Source organism: Monopterus albus, unplaced genomic scaffold (assembly GCF_001952655.1).
Source record: "Monopterus albus unplaced genomic scaffold, M_albus_1.0 scaffold75.1, whole genome shotgun sequence".
Taxonomy (NCBI): Eukaryota; Metazoa; Chordata; class Actinopteri; order Synbranchiformes; family Synbranchidae; genus Monopterus; species Monopterus albus.
Window position 1 is genome coordinate 1,155,156 of NW_018127955.1, and position 22,022 is coordinate 1,177,177.

Consider the following 22,022-nt stretch of genomic DNA (forward strand, 5'->3'; position numbering starts at 1 on the left):
AATTGACTAAAATCAATGCACTCACACTAATGGGTTTGGGAGTCAATAGAACAGTGAGCTTAACCCTGAAAGAGTGGTCATGGTTGCGGCCGTCCATCTGCAAAGAAATTGAAAAACTGATTTAAGATGAGCATAGAAGTCCTGAGGTGTTTCCTATGTAAAGAAGGGAACGGTAAAGTAAATCCATCTCTGGTGGTATGGAACTGTCCACTCAATACTGAGGGCTGGGCAGTGGTATCAACGTTCGCTATTTCCATTTAGTACATGTTGAGATCAATCAATCCATGAATCCATTAAACTTTAGAAACAGTATACAGTGCAGCACTTTAAAACCCTGCAGTACAAAGTGCTACAAAACGAGAACCCAAGTGGAATAAATACTCAAAGTCTCCAGTTAAAGCATGACTTTTAAGTGGTAATATGAATTATAAAGGGGCCTCTGAGGACTACATTAAACACATCTACTCCAAGCAGACAGGTGGCATGGTCACAAAAATTTATAGTTGTTGTATCCCACTCAGAAACACTAAACATATTTGTCTCTATAAAATCATGGCCCTCCTGATTCTAGCAACACCAATTTCAAAATCAGGAACAGCACAAACAACAAAAGGAAAATAATGTTGGATGGGATGACAAAAATATTTTTGTACTGCAAATAGTAACATTTATCAGCAGAACGGTGCCTGAACATAATCCATTCCCATTCATTCTATTGTGTGAGCCAGCCAGTCTTGAGTATATGCAGGGATTTGTCTTGTAAGTCTCGTGTTGTTGCAGTGCAGTAAACAGTAACTGATATAAAGGAGCAGGTTTCGAAGGGAGAGGGAGCTAAATTACTCAGTATTAGTGACTGCAGGGTGTTTTGTTCTCAAAACAACACAGGCTAATATTCCTCGGGAGAGCGAGAATGAGTTTGGAAGATTAAGAAAATGTGAGAAACATGATGCAGAGAGACATAAGGAAATGTAACTGAGAATAATGATATAGAATAACCCGCCCCCCATTTTTTAATTTACAGTGTCAAAGCCTTGAGAAATATATAACATCAGGGCTGTCACTCTATCCAAATAAAGCAAGATACGGCAACATGCCAAACTAAGATCTGTGAATTTATTGTGGATTTATCTTATCTGTCTGTCTTCTGACTTACTAGTCACATGTGAAAGAGTATGTGTGCTAGAGAGCCTTACTTGATTATACAGTAATGTTGTTTACATCCGCTGTATGTATTTTTCCATCCACTGAAGCATTAATCATGTTTCTATAGTGGAGTGAGAGGTTGAATTGTAACTGAATTTGAAATGAAACAACAACAACAGGTGGAGAAAAATAAGAGAAATTATGAGATTGTGTATTGTGGGAGCAACATGGCCTCAAGTAAACAAAGAACAGTGAAGAGGAAAGCAGAGTGTGGAGAATGAATGAGGAGGGAAAGGCAAGGAGAAATGAAGGATCAGCAGGCTCTTCTATGAAACCAAGCGCCTGAGGCTCTGCTACCACCATGTCGCTCCTGTGTGCTGGTGGCAGGATGACGGCAGGACTGATCTTATTGGAGTCCAGGTGTATCAGTGACAGCAGAGTGTTTGTTGTGAGTGTGTGCGGGTCAAACACCAAAAGTAAACAACACATTGAGCATTAGTCTAAATGAATGATTTTCTATCATTCTCAAGTTTAGATAAGGCATTTTTAACAGACAGACACAAAAATGGATTATTTAATTATACAGTTGATTATAAAGCAGCTGAAATCTGCCTTATACTCTACAGTATATATACAGCAAGTCAGTAATATATTAGAAGTTTGTTTAAAAGTGGAGAAAAAAAAAACTAAATTAACTAATTAAGCATCTGGTCCCCAAGTGTGAGTAATCCCAACTACACACACACAAAGCTTGGCTAAATCTTTGAGTTTTCACCTTAGCACTGTTTGTCCACTTATTGAGATCACCTTTCAAAAGAACTGCGCCTGATGTATACCGGCCTCATGGACAACTGCTCACTTTATTCACAGTGTTTTCCCTCCTGACACTATAGTTCTTCTTAACAGCTACTGGAGCATTACACTGTGAAGCGATAAAGCGAAAGGCCATACCACTGAGGAGAGCCTGTTGTTGTTAAGGTTGTATTTTGGAGGTGGAGATGAGCTTCAGTGGACAGATTCATCAGCGTGATTGCACATCCCCGAAGGCCTTGAACTGCTGTAATTATCTTAACTTCATTCAGAGGAGAAAATCTGCTTATATTAAATATGCTAGTAGAAAAATAGTCGGTAGAGTCAGAAATTATAGCAACTGCACAGCCAACAAATATCTATTTAGCACAGCTATAACTGCAAAAACGTGAGATCAAGGGGAAAGAGATGAAGTTAGCCTCTGCCCACTTAGCTCGCTGAAAGTCTTTGCTTATATATTTCTGTCATATCACAGAGCTGAACCCTGTTACAATTGAGATAGAAGGTCTAATCAAAAAACAGGGCAGCAGAACAATCTTTTGAAGAGCCAATTACAAGACTATTCATTGGTGCTTCAGAGAAAGAGGATTCATTTAGTTTGCTTTGTATGAACACCACTTGAACTATCAGCACATTCACACACGAGTAGACATAAAAATTCTCTTAATGAGGAACTGAAAAGCTGCTCAACTCACCCACCAAATCAAATAATTATGCAAATATGGCTGGAAGCAAACAAACAGAAAGGATGTCAACGCGTCCCAGGGACAGTTCCACAGTGCCGTTCACTTCATTGCACAGGTAAAATATGCCACACACAAAAACATCAACCATTTGCACTTTTTGTGTGGCATGGCAAAATGCAAGCTTCAACTTCAAGTTCATTTTGATATTAAATTGTCAGAAATCAAATCAAGACAGGACAATGAAAATAAGACATCAAATGCATTTCCCAACTAGGAACAGTAGTAAGGAGGAGAGAAAGACTGACAGTGTAGATTATTGCTTTACTTCACCATTCAGTGAAAATTCTTATTGAAATACATGCATTCCACCAACCACAGACACAAAAACATAGTCGTAAAAAGATGCATCACATGATGATGCATCATATACTGTGTACTGTAATTACAGCAATCTTATTAAAATCCAGCTGTGAAAAACAAATAATTTGAGGCTATGCATATTGCAAATGCATTTGAATACCAAGGAACAAAAAACAAGAACATTTTATATTCAGACTGGCATGTTTTTCATAGTGTAACGATGCTGTGACTTTGCAGCAAACTGTCAATATGCTCCCTGCCCATCTAGACTCCTGCCTTTTATTAGATTTCACCCATAAATAATTGATGACTTTGCACCTCCCCTTCTTCCCCAGTAACCCCCTCTGCACAGTCAGCCTGTGGAGAAGGACACTCAAGGTTGCACAATATGATTTCCTATGTGCATTTGTGTGCATGTGTGTGTAAACCTGGTTTGATTCCAGAAGGCAGGAACTGATGAAGAGAAAAGTGAAGGAGAAATAAGAAGCGAGGCAGACAATGTAAAGCACAATAACATGATGTACATTACAGAACCAAAACTATTTCACAATCTAATTTATTTGGATTAAAGTAGATGAAAAAAAATATATGATCTACTTACAGAAATTGGGTCACAGTGCATGATACAAGGTAGGCAATGTGGAGACTCATAATACTAAATAATTTTGAAAACTTGGACAAAAAAAATCATAAAAAGATGAAACAAAGATGGACCCTAAAGCCTTCATCATCGGGTCTTTTATCAAGTTAGCAGATGTTTGCAGTTTACATTTTTTCATGTTCAGAGAGAGTCTTCACATGCACTAGATTCACATAACAGATGTGCAAGTGTGATGGCTTTCCGCTCACACCACACAATATGAGCTGACAGAAGAGCATTCATACAGAATTAGCAAAAGCGCATTGTTAGCTCCTGAGATATTATGTGAATTTCAAAACAGAGAAAACACAAATGAAGATTTATTAACAGCCACTTATGCTTCCTGCTAATATAGATTTAATTTATATAAGAAAACACAGCATACAATTCCAGTTGTTTAAGTAAGCCTATTCTTACTCTAAACCAGGAAAGTAACTGAAACAGCAGTTGGTAAAACAGCCTCACCACAGGGTCCATTACTGTTCTGTACTGCCTTTTGTCACATCACACAATATTTCCTCAGCAGGCAGTGTTGCACAGTTGTCGTAGAATTGTACAGTAGAAAAATACAGTAGAAACTGCATTTTCATGACAGAAAGATATTGCTTGAATTAAATATGACCAAGGGAAAAGAAAGCAAATAATACCAGACACACACACACACACACACACAGCCACAGCAAAAAAGACAGGTGGATGGTCACCATGTTGCCACCATGAGATGAAACTTGATTACTGTAATCTTGATACTGTAATATATTATGGGATGTCTTCTGATAAGAATTAAATATTAGCAACTAATGATTGAATGTGTATTAAAATTAATTCCAGCATGCTTTAGTTTAAAATGTGGTGTCCTCCCTATGAATACATGTGCTGTGCATTCTCACTGTTAAAAAATAAGATTAACGTTCTGTAAGTGAATTTGATTTTTAACGGTAAGAGGTAATAAAAAAGAAGAACAGCATCAACAGACAAATGAATACGTTTAATCACCCAACTATCAGTTTCTCTGTCACCCTCTTTGTGATTTGGGAGTGAAGAGGTTTAACCTGTAACTGTCCTGGTCAGAATCAAGGTCTTATGGGTCAACAAATGCCAATACTTGTATCTCCACGATGTGCCTTCCTGATGTTTCTTCACTGATGGCTATAAAGTTAAAACTTCCCCTGTCCATGTCCACAGTTTGAGTGCAGGCTCTCTTCTTCCTGAAGGTCTACAGGGAGTCACAGGCCGACAGAAACTAAAGCCACCACAGATGTTTGTTCTCAGATCTTATATTTTTCCACAGTATTCCAGTGCAATTCAGTGAACATCTGAGCTTCATGGGGAGATTTCCATTGTCCCTGTCTATAAAGAAACATTCACACACCTTCTGTTAATCCTCCACTGGATGACACCCAAACCATAAATCCGCTGTCAGCACGCTATGTGTGAAACGACTGATAACTTTAAGTCTATAGTACTCTTGGTAAAATAGCTCATTAGCATCACTGAAGCCACTAATGTTAAGGATGGTCACGTTTTTTCTTTTCTTTTCTGTTTTCCTTTTTCCAATTAATGTCTTAATGGCTCGTTTGATCTCATAATCTATAAAAGTGCTTTACATTAGGGTTTATTAGATATCTGTCAGTAGACCAATGAAACAGGTTGTCAATACTGACAGTTATGAAGCTATTTAAAATGACATTTTAAATGAATGTGTTTAATGTCCTGCAGTTCTTTGTTGTAATTCACCTCTAACTGGTTAAAGAGAAGCAGCTGACGTCTCACTTATGTGTAATTCAACTGTCTTTGGCTCCCCCCACAGTCTGAAGCACATGATGACACATTTTACATGCTGTATTTGAATCCACTAAAACAAGAACATAGATACAACTATTTAAAGACATTGTATACATTCTTTAACAGTGTTTAGCTGTAATAAGTTGTTGGCTACCTACCAACACAAGCATACACTGTTTGCTAAGACACTTATACTGTAGGTCCTCTCTAGTGATGCAGTTGAGACTTTTGGTGCTGCTGCAGTCCCCATGTTCCAGAGGAGCTTCAAAACAAAGCATCTGCTATGAATAGCGGTAAACCTAGATAGACAGATCCTTTTGCTTTAAAGTACCTGGAAGTAGAGCCAAGAAGTGGAAGTTTGAGAACTATAAATAAAAGCCAAGCATTGATATGAATATTTCTCATCCTTCCAGCATTAGAGGTGTACTGTTAGCTCTTAAATGCAGTAGCACTGGTGTCTGGAGATGTGCTACTGTTAGCTCTTAAATGCAGTAGCACGAGTTGTTACTTATTGTATATGTATGACCAAAAAGAAGTGTTTATAGTTCTCTAATTACAGTGATATATACAGTATGTATCTTTAGCAATGAGAACTTGCTACTGTAGTCACCAAACCCTCAATGTGGACACATTGTGGAAGAAAGTAAATAATATCTGAAAGTGTGTATGGCACTCACAAAAAAGATCATGTTAGACCTTAATACCTCTAAGTTTAGACAAACTGCTTTGGTCCATCTATGGAGGATTTTAGACATTTGAGATCCTTTGTTTTACCTAAACAAAACAAAACTAAACTAAACAAAAAATGATGTCAAATTAGGTAAGAACACCAAAAATATTTAAATTTCTAAATACTGGGGGACAAAATGGCTCTCTTGATGGTGCAGTCATTTCATAACACATTTCATGTAATTCATTAGGAAGACATGAAGTCAGGGTTCTCACAAATACAGCAAAGGCTGTATTCTAAATGCTGGAATGAACGTGTGTGTGTGTGCTGCTTTAATTTCAAACAACAAACAAGACTTCAATAATTCAACTCTCAGCCCCCCTTGTGTTGTGACAAATAGAGGCCACATCGGCACACAGTGGCAAAACCTGATGACAACCCAATCTGAAACACTGCTGTCTTGACCTTTTCCTCTCCCACCTTCACTTTATTTTATAATAATTGTTTTTTTGCAGCAATTTTCTTTGTTGTTGGACAGTGTACAATCATAAGTGACAGGAAAAGGAAAGCTGATGCCACAACATTAGGGAGGAGGTATACATAGAGGCAAGGTTACATGTCCAAAAAGCAGAGAACCTAAAGTAAACGAAGGTAAAAAAAGATAATCTGCTGTTCAGAGATGTGACCTGAGCAGAGGGAACACCCTGTGTGTGTATGTGTGTACGTATGACAGGAATAATCATCAAACATTTTTTTGTAGGCGACACTGTACTGCACTTTCAATTTGTCTGTTCAAATTCTGACAATGTTAAATGTAAATGGAGGATAATAGCTGCCTGTTAGCTTTTAGATATGACCTGCCGTTGTCGGGTTCTTTACTGTCAGTGACTGTAAGATGTGTGATAGACAGTGAAGGATCAGAGCTGTCTCAATATTTCTACTTTACAACACCACAAATGTAATTGGAGATAAGAAATAAACAAAAGGTGGGAAGGACCTAAGTCGGCCATTTTATTTCTCTTTAAACAAGGTTTCATTCTTGTGTGTTGAGGTGGAATGTGTGTGTGTGACCCTGGCTCAGAATGACACATTTGTCATCATATGAGAAGGGGGTGAGAGCAGTTATTGAAGGCTTGTTTTTCATCAAGGTGAAATTAAAGCAGCACTTCAAGGCACAGCACTCACACACACATTCAGTGCAGCAAATTACTTCTGTGGGAAAACCTGGAGTGGACACAAAGTCTAAAATGAAAACCCAGCCCATAACTTCAGGCAGTGTGTGTGTACTTGCATGTGAACCACACTACATGACAGTATTTCTCCCTTTCCTTTATGTATCTCCATACTGTTGGATTACAGTAATCAGTAGTAATGAACCACTGTGCTAGTAATAAGTGTGCAGCTCTAATATATCAGCAGTTTTTTTACATCAAACATGCATGTAACATGTTTCAGATGCACTACAGTTTAATTTTTCTGTGCCGTGTGTTATACTGTGTTCTATGTCTTCACTAACATAACCACATATACTGTATCAGTAAGGCACAGGAAGACTAAGGCGGATGCAGAAACCACTTGCCTATGAATCAACAGGAAGTTATGATCTGTGAAGACACGTGGTTCATGTTAAGACAGTTTAAACACTAATCTACACTATAGTAACAGTTATTTTTGGATATAACTGTAGAGTAACTTCTTGACAAATGTTGCCTGACCCTGGAAATAGCACATCACACTAAAGTTGAATGTATTGTGCATTTTTACTGTAAGATAAATACATACACAGGAGTCAATTACTTATCTAAAATAGAAAATGTAATTATGTATTTTGCATTTGTAGAGTTTGCTCCTTAAGTTATTAAGTAAATATATAATATAAAAGAGAATAACTGAAAAGGAATAAAAGAAAGATTCCTAATGAAATTGTAATGCACTTTTCTGCTTTTGGCTGTCTGACAGAAAACAATATATTCCCAATATATAAAACAATATATGAATAAACCAAAAACAACCTCACTTGAAAACATTTACTTTATACAAAAATTGCAAGAGTCTGATGTTTGACTGTTCATCTCTTGTGAACATCTCACCCTGAAAACTACAGGAAGTGATATTACTGAAGTCTTCCTGGAACCTATGTGCACTAGCTATGTCATGATATAAAAGCCAAACCAAAAGTCTACACTCCTAGACAACCACTGAACCATGTTAAGATTGAAAAAAAACCCCACCTTATTTCACACTGTGTGACTGTCTGGTTAAACATAAATGATGATAGTTTCCACTTGATAATGTCATAAGATGTACCAGCTTATATCAGAAATTCAACATGTGCACCCAAACAGCTGAAACTATATAACCTACATCCTTCTGAAAAAAAAAAAACTAATGTCATACACATCAATGCTGGCAGAAGCAAAATAATAAGAAAAATGAACCTAGACATTAATATTCAATGTGACTTTCACCCACACTCACAGAAATGAAATTCAAGGACATCCTGCAGTGAGCTGAGACATACAGACTTTCATATAAACAACAACCTGTCCCACTTAAACAGTTTTAACATGTAACAGGATCACACAGTCCACATTCATTTCTTCCTTAAAGGTTTAGTGTACATAACATTTAGAGTGCAGCATCATAAGAGATTAAGATCCACTGCCCTCATCAAACATTAGCTGTGTGCTACATGATATGCTGGGAAGATTAAAGGACTCCTTGCTTGATGTAGACATCAGTGAAACAAAAGGTGAGAGTCATCACTACCTCGAAATATATGTATAATCAGCTTTTAATTTCAGTGGGACGAAAGTACAGAAGAGTATTAGGGCCACTGCATAAATTTTTTTTAATTAGGGCCACTGCATAATTTTTTTTTTTTAATTCTGACTTTATTCTCAGAATTCTGAGTTTAAAGTCAGAATTAAAAAAAAAAATTATGCAGTGGCCCTAATACTCTTCCGTACAAAAGTCACCAATCAGTTCTTCTCTTTTAAACACTTTACACTTGTCCTAGTTTCCATCATCACTCTTTCTATTCAATCAACACTGTTTCATCCTGACCAGAAGACAACCTCACAGGTATTATATATTTGTATCTTTATCTTCTTTTCATCTGTCATCTCTTCTTCTCATTTCCTCTTTCTTCTTAGCTTTACACAGGAAGTGCCATCATCCGCCCTGCCCCAGTGACTGCTGCTTATTTCTCAGTTGTGTTTCTTTCACACATGCAAACTGCATGCACCATCTCACCCACAGGCAGGAACTGTGGGTCATACTGGAGTGTCTCTAACAAGACATTTGCAGAACTATCTGGCTCTCTGCCTGTTTTGCAGCATCTTCTCTCAGGTGATCCATCCATCTCTGCAGAAACAACATGAGCATACGGAAACTGAGTGAGTATGGTGTGCGTTCGTGTGTCTGTCTGTGTGGAGCAGCTACACTGTTCATATGTTCACACAGACAATCAGCCCTTAAGTTAAGCAGTGCTGACTGTCAGACACTGCCATGTTTTGCACTGTTTTAGTAGTAATGCTGACATGCAAAAATGAACTTGTAACTGAACTCATTACTCTTTTTAAGAAAAAAAGACTTGCAGAACAATGAAAAAAGGGCTTGTTTTGTAAAGTTAGTTTCATTTAGTTAAGTTACACTATATGTTTTCTGTACTGTGTAGGACTTAAATTACATACATGTTTTTAGGTTCTATCCTTTTGTTTCTTTGTTCAGAGAAAAAATACAGGATATGGAAGTTTTACCCCAAGGTAAAGTTAGTGATAGTAAAATGCAAAATGCAAAAAAAAAAAAAAAAATTAAAAATCCCCTAATTGACACACAGAGATAATCATGCATGACCACATACACTACACACACCAATGTACATTTTGCATACAGTATTATATTTTCCACTTGTTAGCTATAAATGAACACTAACATTCGTTGGCTCACTGCTTTTACATCTACTCTGATTTAGTCAAAAATCAATTTGGTCTAACAGCTGGGCAGAAAGTGAGGTACTTATTTCTGAAAGCTCCATTTATTGATTTATTTGCCATATAGGAATAGCACAACAAGCAGGAAACATAACTTTGACATCAACTTATTAAGTTATCACGTTATTGCTGTAGCACTCATTTGAAGCTGTGTTTCTGTCCATCTGATAAATTTAAGCTCTGTTTTTAATCTTCACCATCCGTTGAGAAAAATATTATCTAGCTTACTAGATGATCACCAGCTAGTTGCTAATGTTTGCACTGATTCTGGGTAGGTACCATTTGATTAAAACAGCTGCCTGTTATGGACTGAGGCTGATGACACAAAAGTAATGAGTTCACAGATGAGAGCTGAGGAGATTTTTCTGCAGGTTTAAGTCAATTGATTCATTACTGATACAGAAAATATTGTGCAGCTTTAATTAAAGCAGGTTCATTAACTTCTCTTTCCCCTTTCTTTAACTTTTTCATCTCCTTAACAATCCAAATGTCCTCACTGTTCCCAGTTACTCTTGATTTCCTCACACCTTTCATATCCTCCCTAACCAAATAGCCAACTGCAACTTTCCTGCAACTTTGATCATGTGTTAACCATTTTCAAAGTGGCAGGAAAGGTAGTTGTAACATGACTGTAAATAATTTAGTTATAAAGGACTTAAATCTCACCATCAATCAATGACATGCTGACCAGCATCACTTCTGGCCTCAGTCTCTCTCAATCTCTTCTCATCTCAAGGTTTAAAGTGGTTCGGCAGCCTCACCAACCTCTCTTTTCGCCGATCCACTGAGAAGTCTGACTCCAAGTCCTCTCGATTGAAGTCTGAGGCTGGAGTAGGGAATGCACCTGCTGATGGCAGTGACTGTGGCACTGCCTCTATAACGACCCTGACTCCGGTTGCTGAAACAACAGTGGACGACATGGTCACCATGCGTCCTCGCACAGAGAGCTATGTCCGCTCCAGTGAAAACTACACACACATGGGCACGCTGCCACGACTACTGATGAAGAAGAAAGAGAAGAGTAACAAAGGTAAAGCAGCAGAAGTTATGTTCCACACTTAAGTGAAATATACTTCAATGTAACACTTAGCTTTAGTGGAATTTTGGGAAAAAGCGTGAAAAATACTTCAATGTAGCAATTAGCTTTAGTGGAATTTTGGGAAAAAGATAATGACCAGTTCATAAAGAGCGAAGCTTCTCTCCCAGTTTATTTTATGTTTAGTTATGATGCCCTGTTCCTTGTTCTTTTGGAGGTCCCAAAAGCAGTAAGAAGAGTGAAGACCATAGCAGCAACAGCAGAAGACCAAGTCAGCAGCCTGCAGGCGACAAAGACTGTGGGTCCCCGGAGCTCACAGCCTCATCCAAAGTGGCTGAGGATACAGCTGTAGTTAAAACTGACACTGGGCTCACACAAGACTCTCTAACTGACCCCAAGGCCCAGCCTGAACCAACGGGTGAACACAACATTACAAACAACCAAAACACCGCCTCTGGACCCACATCTGCCTGTGAAGGTGTGTCACCATCTGGTGGCTCATGCTCTGCACTCCAACCAGAGACATGTGTTAAAGAAGGAATCACCAGTGGAGGTATAGAACTAAACCCTGAAGAGATTTCACCTCCTCCATTCAGCCATGGGACCGGTCAGACTGATCAGACCGATCAGACCGATCAGACCGATCAGGCTCATGAGGATGATGGGTTAAAGTCTGAGCTTGTATCTAAACCAGGAGTAGCAGACAGCAGAGAGCTGACGGAAGGAGCAGACACAGGGAACCAAAGCTCTGACAGCATTTATAGGTGATTTGTTCTTTCAAAAGTGTTTAATTATTCTTAATATGAACTGTTTTTTTTTTTTTTTTTTACATTGAATGGGGTATGGGCAGTTTTATTTTTGCCCCCAATCTATTAAATAAGTCTATCTCATGGCCCCTCACAGTCATTAAACTAGCCCTATTAGTTACAATAGCAAATGGATACACATGAATAGCAATCTACAGTAATAATGACATACAGTATATAATCATATATTCCTCACAGGGTTCCCAAGTAGGCTATCTTTACTTTTTTTTTACACTTTGAGCAGATGTTTCTGATAACTATACCTGTAAATTAAGGTCTTTTTTTATTTGTTTTATTGGTACTTTACTTATCTAAAGAATCTGAGTAGCCTACATCTTCCACCACTGGTCGAGTTTATTTCAGTGTGTACTTACACGTCGCCCATCCCTAAATAATGTCGGAGCCAGAGGGCGCAGACCCGTGTTTTAACAGCGCGTACCAAGGAAGGAGAACGGTTCACACTTCACAGTTTGAGTCGACGTTGTTGATCTTAACTTGTGCCAGGCCGTGGGTGTGATGTGAGAAGAAAACAGGATTCATTACTTCACTTTTTTAAAGGTAGCAGGTAACATTGATTCCTTCTATTGATCAGATGCTGCTGGAAAGGTGCCGCTCTGTTGCTGATTTGATCTTTTCTCATTTTGCATTGATTTGTTCAGACACTCGGGAGACAGAGAGAAATACGCTTTGTGTGCGTAGAGTGTGTGCGTTTGGGTTTCATCGTGTTGAAGGTGATTCATCCACAAAATCTGAAGTTTGTTGAAGAGTTTGAGGGAAACTGTAACTGTTGAAAGATATCCCTTCCTCCGCCTCCTCTCAGCCGAGCACGTTGCATTTTCTCGCCGCTTTCCCAGGACGTGCCAAGGTCCGTCTCCGACATAGCAGAGCGCGTGTATCCTGTTACAGTGGGATTTCACAGCGTGTGTATGTGCGTAACCGTAGTGTAGTTGCGCTGGCATGCATGGACTCGCGTGTGTGAGTGCAGCCTTAGCCCATTAGTTCAGCGCAGAACCGTGGGAAATGCAGCCGTGCACATCAAAGAGCTCTCCACCTCATCTGTCTGTCTGTTCAGTCCTAAATCATAAGTCCATCCGTCAGTCTGACTGTCCATTTCCCTCGGTTAGTCGTACTCTTGTTCTCTTCAAAGCAGAGCTCATTACTTCTTTGCCTGCTTTTTTGGTGGATGGTAAGATTTGAAAGGAATTGCTGTCATACTGTTTCTGGGATAGTCAGCACATCTGGCATAATTATGAACTTTGTTCTTTGAGCTCGTTGTCCTGTCATGGAGCAAAGTATGCCAGCTCCTTGTTTGGTACAAATTTGAAAGGGATGCCTTGACACCGTACCTGCCTGAATCCATCACACTTTCTACACCTCATATGATTAGTTGATTAATATCTAAGCTGATTGATAGAAAGTTCATTGGCAGCTTTTTAGATACTTAAGTTGTTTTTCAAGAAAAAAAAACGCTAAACATGATCTACATCCAGCTTCTCAGTTGTTAGGATTTGCTACTTTTCTTAGTCTTAAGTGAAAGTAAGTTGATATGTTATGGGTTTGAGACTGTTGGCTAAAACTAAGCTATTTGAAGATGTTACCTTGGGCTTTTAGAAAATGCACCATCCCCCTATTTTACTTTTTATAGACCAAATGATTAATTCATGGATAAAATATAAAATAATTAATCACAAATGAATATAATATCTAGAGGCAGCCTGACAATTATGGTCAGTTTGAATTCAATTTTTAAGTGTACAAGCCAAAATCACAAGTTTCTTATCTTCTTCCAGGATCAATATGATTTTAAAACATACTGTAGCAGACAGAGCTAGCAGTAGTAGAATTACAAATGCAGCAGAGTATTAGCATTAATTAAAGAAAAATCAGGCACATGGCATATGATTATGTGGAGAAATGTGTAATAATTTGCATCTGGAATACTTATAAGGAATTGTGTATCAAACTGTGATCAGACTTGCAGCGTTAATCTGCTATTCAAGCAAGATATCAAGTGTTTTCTATACTGTAGTTCCAGTGTTTGCACCACAGCTGGTATGCTTGACATTGCAGGTAGATCTACTGCAGTGCTTCACAGCTTTCTTCCCATCTAGACCTGGTCTGTGCTGTTATCAGTGCGAATGATGTAGGTACATTTGTACAGTCTGTTTTTTTAAGCCAATTTCCAGCACAGCAGTGGCTTTGGATGGGGATATACAGTAGAGCTCTACTGCCATGGGAGCCATTAACATTCACGAGGCCACTGCCTTGATAGGACTCTTTGATCTGGTCTGTCTGTGGTCATATGTAACACGGCTTTGCTCTGGGCCCTCTGAGACCCATCACGCAATTGGGAGCTGTGCTGATTGATCTTAAAATTTGTCTGGGAGTGTAATTGCCCCTTTTACTCATGCCTGCTGTGTATCACAAAGCGGCACAGCAGTACTCACAGTATGGATCCCACGTCTGTGACACAGTGGGGTTTTTGACACATGATCCGACTCCGTCGTGAATGTAAAGTGCAAGTTATGGTGCCTGAGAGATTTGAGAGGCCAGCTGACTATGCAGTGACCTTAGCAGTTCAGTGGGGTTTATTATCTATTCATTTTCAGTGAGGCTGGACTGCATCAACATTTTACTCGCTGGAGAGGCCGCTGTAGAAATACAAGTTAGTTATTTGTTAACATGCACTGCACCTGTTACAAAACCAGATCAAACACTAAAGCACATACGTATCTACATGTGTGTATCAATTCACATGTACACACAATGCAGACATGTTATGGCCTTTTTCTGGTTATTACATTGCTTAACCTTGTTCTTGTTTTGTGTCCTTTTTGCTCTTCAGCCACATGGAGCCAGCTGAGGGCCAGGCTGAATGCATCCAGGTGAGTCTGTTCTGTCCAGGTTTGTGTCTTTGCCGTCTTCTTTCAGTGTGTTTGCTGTCAAATATGTGGTATGATCTTGTGTATGTATTCAGTTACTTGCATGTGTGAGATGTAAGTGAATATTTTCCAACAGAAATCTTTCTAGCTCAGTGAAACACGGTCTGTATAATTATGACAGATACTGAAAGATATGATTGATTATTACTGATTATTTTCAATCTTTCTGCACACCAGCAGTGTGTAATATTGTATGTCAAAGATCACATTCGACAGTGTTGTCCTATTAATGTGCGGCATTGCCTTTTCTGTTTGATTAAACATTTGTAACACTCTCCACCAGTGGTGTTGAGGATCAATGTGAGAACACTGATATAGGATCACTTTCTAATTTCTCATAACTTGTTTTTTGTTCACATACATTTAAATACTGATAGATATGAGTTTTCAGCCTAAATGAGCCATTAGGTGTGAATTTCCTCTCATATTATTGAATTAGATTTTTAAATGTGAACACTCAGATGTAATTGCAGCTGATTATTAGTCCTTAGTCGTTCACACTGCATTTAGCTTAATTCATTCTGCCACTTAGCTAATTGAATTTGGAGCTAAGCAGCGCTAATGCTAGTGCTGTGCCGATGGCATGTAATCTGTACTGCTGCCAGTAGATGGGGCCATGTACTGGAGCTGTGAAGTCTGAAAGTATGTGAACCTGTTTCATGTCCTTGGTGATGGATGACAGGGAGCTATCCATCCTGTTTACTACAGTACAAACACACATGAATTTACATACTGGACTTTAAACTTGAGGCCAAAAGTGGGAGGTGAAGAAAGCGAAGCTTAAAAAGGAGGGAAGTAAGAAGCAATAGAGAGGGAAGGTAAGACTAAAGAGAACTGTTGAGATATTTAGATCTGTTTTTCTACTGATTATACATCACCAACCAGTGTTACAGTAAAAGCCTTCTCCTGTGACCTGACCTACTCCTTTTGTAAAACAAATACATCCAGCTTCCCCTGGCCACAACAGGCTGACTCCAGTTAGATCCCACTGCCTAAACAACTTGTTAAATATGTGGCATTTGCTGCCTCATATAGCGCCTCTGCTCTTTTCCCTGAAATGCTTTACTCTATAAACATGTATAAATTTTTATAATGTAGTCTTTATTTCAGGCGGACTGGCTCACATCCCCTATAAAGCTCTGCTGTGTATTATGGCCTGTTAATCATTTTGGGAGTGCTAAATTCCAGTAGAGGTTTGTGAATTGTGCCTTAAGGCTTTTTACACGAACCATAGTTACTGTTTGTAAATGTAGTAGTATGTCACATTGTCACAAGGCTTTTCTTATGTGATTAATATTCCCCTAAGTGGGACCTTTTAGGGTATTTCTGCTGTTATTTATTAATGGACTTTTGAGACAAGGAGGCCTCTAGACCTGGGACTTACTGTAACATGTTTCACACCGACACAGAATGTTGCCTGAGTAGCCCACGTCTCCCACCAGGGTTTTCAGATTTAGCTAATCCTGACATTGGTGTGACCGAGTGCTTTTCACATGAATTTTTAACATATTTCCTGTATGTAACACTGGATGATCACACTCACTCACAAGCTCATCATTCAGATTTTAAAAGGCAAGTATGTTAGGTCACTATTTCCTACTATTATACACCTTGTTTTTTCAAATCCTTATACTTTTTCATCCAAGTTTGTTTCTTGTCTCCCGTTTTTTGCTCTCACCCAGCACAACAGCCCCGCCCACTGCTACCCACTCCCTGAAAGCTCCTTCCATTCCTCTGAAACATTTATGACAGCTGATGTTTAAGTCAGGAGTTGTCCTCAGCATTGCCTGTTATAATGGGAGAGACCATAGCAGTGATGTAAATCACATTTGCTTGGTTACACATGTGCAGGCATAGTTCCACACATTTATATGAAAATACAAAATCACCATGAGACAAAATGAGACAGAAAAACTGATCTGATCTGAATACGCTCAAAGAAAGTCAGTAATCAGTAAGAAAAGCACTGAAGCATTCAGGACAATCTCTTCATCTTTGAGGCCTTATAAACTATGCATCCACATTCATTTTTTGTGGGGAAGCAGGGCTGTTCAAACAACATCTGCTGTTTTTTTAAAGTGACTTTTAGTGAATGACATAAAAATGGCTTTAAAATGTATTATGACTGGAGAAAAAAAAGCAGGCCTGACCAAGATTGTTCAGCTTGTTTTTAAAAAAGCATATGCAGTGTGTGTGGTTTCTTGCTCTATGATTGTGTGGGCTGTTTTTTTGCCTGCAGACCAGCCCTGCTTTGTCTCCTGTCCTGTTTAGTGGTTTGATGCTAAATTGATGGGAGGGGCAGGTGGTGGGAGGTGGTCGGTTCATATGAGCTTTATTAACATGTCTAGCATGAGACTCACACTGGTGCTTAAAAAAAATTAAGTGTGTGTATGTGTGTGAGAGAGAGGGGCTCAGCTGTGTCTCTGTGTGGTACTGCATGTTTGATTATGGAAATGTGTGTGGGACTATTACAGTAGATTGAATTAATGTGGCACGGGTGTAAACTGTCAGGACCGCCCTTCGGTAACACACTCCTGGAAAGAGTTCTATGTTTTTCCTTTACTGAGCTGACAGACTGACATCACACCGAAGACAGACATGCCTATACACACTTACATAAATACTCCTGTGTACTGAAAGTCCATTGACACCCTGGATTATTTAGATCACAAAAAGAAAAGGGCCCAGGTACAGTATGATGGAACTATATAAAAAACTGAGGGATGAGAAAAGACAGTAGGCTTCATCCTCTGGGGACCATGAATGTCTTTCCTGAATTTTGTGGGAGCAAGTGAAAACTTTATCCTGCTGATGCCATTATGTGAAGCCTCAGAGGATCACTAAAATCAGTAGGATTCATCTTCTGGGGACAATTAATGTCTGTACCACATTTAACTCATGTATCTAGATATATCAGTCTGTGATGGACAGACTGACCAACCCTCAAGCCGCACCATTAGTGCAGACACAGACTGTCAGCAAGCACACGTTGCTACTGTAAACAGTTTCCAACTTGAAATGTCTCATTGTCTGTCTGCTGTTATAATTACTATTTACAGTGCAGTGGTTGTTGCCCAAACAACTGGTGTTTCAGTCACAAACACTGAGAAAAATGTGATGTGGTAAACAGAAAAGTCTCAAAAAGCCTAACACTGTATCACATGCAAAATGCAGGAAAACTGCATTAGCAAAGAGGACCAGTGGTCACAACACTGGCTGACACATTGCTGGGTATTTGCTTTACAAACTGCAACCTCAGAAATAACCACTGAGTTGAATCAACACCTCTGACAGTCTCAGCAACAATCTCTGATATTTACTGCGGGGCTGTTTTATTCTCGGGTGTTTCTGTTATTGTGTTGACCTGCTACAATGTCAGCACACCCGCATGCAACTACGCAGCGCATATCATGGAGAATAATGACACACTGATCTCTTTAAAACACTGCTTTATTCACAATGAAGATGTGTCTGTTTGTACTGCAACACATTTTTGTAAGGTTTAGTTATTTTCATACAATTAAAATAGGACAGCTGATTTTTTATGGTACAATTTCACACCTGAATTTATATTTTTTTCACATCTGTGTGCACACAATGGCGGCGTGTCTAGCAGGCCTCTTTCTCTCTGCATCATTATTGTAGGCTTATGTTTCAAATGGGCTTTGAAACACATCTCATCTGGGGGTTCAATATGGATTAAGCAGCTGGTGAATAGGGTCCACCCTGTGAAAACACACAGATGACAATCAGGCAGATCATTAGTTGTATGCTCCAAACCCCCAGCACAGCCCAGGCTTTGCTTTTAGATCAACGTTGTGCACACACATAAAAATTATATGTGCACATGTAATCTCTTGTCATCTCTCATGCACTTGCACATACACATATTTTCCTCTCTCGCCTTTCACACGCTTTCTCGCTGTCTGTATTTTCTCCCTATCTCGATGTGTGTCTCTCTCTCACACACACTCCTTTCATTAGAGGGATGCTTGCAGGCACATGCAGGGATGCTCCATTGTGCTCCATATCAGCCTGCGGGATGGGACTCACTAATTAATATCTAACTGAAGACCGCCTCCAAACAGGGGAGGAGATGTGACAATAGAGAACTGGAAGGAGGGGAAGAGGGGATATCCATGGAGGAGAAGGAAAGGGAGAAGAGCAGGAAGGGGAAGATGGGGGTCAGAGAGAAGAGAAGGTTGAAAGGAGGAGGTCGGGTTAGTGATGAGAGGTCTGGATAAGGAGAGGAGAGAGATAAGGGGAGAAGCACAGTGATAAGAAAGGTTAGAGAAAGGTTGGATTCGACAGGGCATAGAAAGAGGGAGGTGAGTGAAACAGGAATCCTCCAGAGAAAGGATAGGTTCAGTGAGTAATGGTGAAAGTGCTGACAGGAAAAGAAATTGAATACAATTGAGGGACAAGCACCTTTTCTGACTTATTATAAATTCAGAGAATAAAAGAAGGAAAGATAAAAAGTATTTAAAGGGAAGCAGTAGTCAAAACAAAATAAGGACAAGGAAGGAAAGAAAATGAATGACGACTGTGGGTAATGAAGTGTATGACACTAAAGTAAAACCGAGATGTTCTTTAGTCATCCTGAAGGCACAAAAGGGTGAATTTACAACCATTTTTCTTTCACCCTGTGTCTGTGGAGAGTTCAGTCTATTACAATAAAGTATCTGAAATTATGTGGAACAGTGGGGCTGGATGATATGTCCTGCAGTACATTCTGGATTACGGTGAAATGTCACATATATCTCCATAATGAAACAATAACAGTTTTGAATGCATTGGTGTGTGAGCTTTAAAATCTTGTGTTGACTCATGTCTAAAATGCTATTTTCTAGTAGGACCATTAAAAAGTCTGGAATGGCGGAGTGGAGTGTGAACTGTTTTGGCCAGTTGTGCAAGTGTTTATATGTCATTGGCTGTTATTAGTATTTTCAGTTAAATGACACGGGTCTGTAAGAGAATCATAATACTTGCATTTCAATCAATTCAGTTATTTTTCAGCCCAGTTCAAGTCACAAGTTACTGATGCAACAGAGTATCCACTGTTTACTGCTCCATTTTAGTCCAGGGAGCAAACAGTATATTTTCTCTTGTCATATATTTTCAGAGAACACAGTGTGTCCTAGTTGTGATGAATGTGTTACTTTGCTTCAAAGTCACACTTTCCACCAACACCTTCCTTGCTCCTCGCTCCTCAGATCCAAATTAAGAGACTTGGTATGTCCTATGTCCTCGGTTGACCGGTACGACTTCCAGGTTGACCGAGGACCAAGGACTTAGGAACAGGCTTATAAGACCCATGAAATGTAATCAAAGTCTACGTTAGGAGGAGGTTCTGGTGGATGGATAGTTACAGGAAACATGGGAGCCAAGTTCATGTTGTCATTAAATGTTGGATTGAGTTCTGGCAATTCCTCTCATGACCATAGGAGTGCTATTTAATGAGACGCCCCCTATGGGTTGTATGAGAGGAAAGGGACAAACAACCATATGGGTCATATAGGTTGTAGGACTTGTTGAAATGAGAAAATACGTTGCTTGCTCAAGATACATATGTTGCCACTCAAGTCAAAATATGTTTTACAAGTATATTCCACTGCAATACATTTTCATTATGACCTGTTTCAGTGGGAATCACACCACTAACATCACCAATTCGAATGCCAAGTTCAAAGAGATACAGTAGCAGGGCATCGGTTTGAAACTCTGTATCCATCAGATTGTCATGTGTATTTGCCATATTATGCATTTTGGGTTGTACCGTATGTGTGGCCCAGGAGTTGGATGTCACATGCAGCATGTTGTGTTTGTTTTAGCATTTTGTTGCAGAGGATTGAGGGAAGGAAAGCACAGGACCCCTCTTAGGAGATTATTTGTGTCCCCACTGTGTAATCTGTCTAATCCAGCATTGGATGATTTGAGATTACATCAAGAGGAGACGCTGTGGTTAATGAATCCATCCTCTTGTAGCTCCTTATCCATCGGCCTTTTTTTCTCTGCCTCTGACCCACTAGTGTGCATTCGAGAGGCAGATTATCAAAGTGATTACTGCCAACATCTGATTCTGTGTATGTGTGTTTGTGTGCTGCAGAGATGACCTCAAGGACAAAGAAAGAAAAGCAGAGAAAAAGATAAAGAAGGAACAAATAAATAAAGAAGGAGCAGATGTTATTTTATGGTGACCTGGTGTGCTGCATATTTCCTCCTCCTCTCTGGCTATGTCTCCCTCTTGCGTTATACTTCCCTGCAGTGGTGCAGACCCAACTAAATGCAGTGTCGGAATTTAGGATGCTGTCAGTGCTCTCACAGTGTTGCCATGGTGAAGCGTCCTCAGTGATGTCACTCACCCAGACCTCTGGAGACAAAGCCCCACCTCTCCTGGCGTATCCCTGCTGGCATGTGTGCTTGTTTTGTGTGTGTGTGTGTGTGTGTGTGTGTACATGTTTGTGTGTCTGTATGTGAAACGGGCCGGTGAAAATTACACCTTTATCGTGGAAACACCTGCCTGTGTGTTCCATCTTATAATGAGCTGTCTAGCTGCAGTCTGCATAACTTTTTAGAGACACATCATTATATTCTCTCTCTCTCTCTCTCACACACACACACACACACACACACACACACACACACACACACACACACACACCTAATCATACTCATTCAACATTATTTCACCACAGAGACCAAAGGCATAGCTCCTGTAGTAAGACACAGTATGGTGGTGTGAATATGTTGATAGTTAGATGGAATAAAAGGTGTGTATATGTGTCCTAATGTGTGTGTGTGTGCAGAGTGGGGGGCACCCCTGTTGGATTCCTTTCATGGCAAAAAAAAGAAGGCTAGATTCCTGTAGGAAGCAGAACTCCTCTTCCTCCTTTCTCTTCGTCTAACTTCATTGTCTTCATTCATCATTTCAGTTATTTCATTTAATTATCCTTTCTTTCCCTCCTCCCATTCTTTCCTCACTTTCTTTCTGTTTTACACCCTCCATCGTCCCCTCTCCCCCCCGCCTGTGTGAGTATTGTCTCAACACTGAAGCGGGGGTCGCTGGGTGGGTGGGGTTTCTGCCTGCAATTCGACAGCACTCTTCTCTGCTTGTGCCTCCCCCCCATCCCTCCCTCCATCCATCCATCC

General features: G+C 39.6%; 1 protein-coding gene across 2 annotated transcripts in view; it reads left to right on the forward strand.

The window, feature by feature from the left end:
- Positions 1–9,348: 9,348 nt before the first annotated feature.
- The window catches only part of sh2d3ca (SH2 domain containing 3Ca), a 57,363-nt gene continuing 44,689 nt past the window's right edge, over positions 9,349–22,022 (forward strand). The window contains exons 1-4 of one of the 2 annotated variants that reach the window (XM_020606071.1): positions 9,349–9,492; positions 10,826–11,119; positions 11,343–11,889; positions 14,777–14,816. In XM_020606071.1, coding sequence (XP_020461727.1) covers positions 9,474–9,492; positions 10,826–11,119; positions 11,343–11,889; positions 14,777–14,816 — 900 coding nt within the window. In that variant the 5' untranslated portion in view covers positions 9,349–9,473. The remainder of the gene's footprint in view (positions 9,493–10,825; positions 11,120–11,342; positions 11,890–14,776; positions 14,817–22,022) is intronic. The other variant, XM_020606072.1, reaches the window with a different exon arrangement.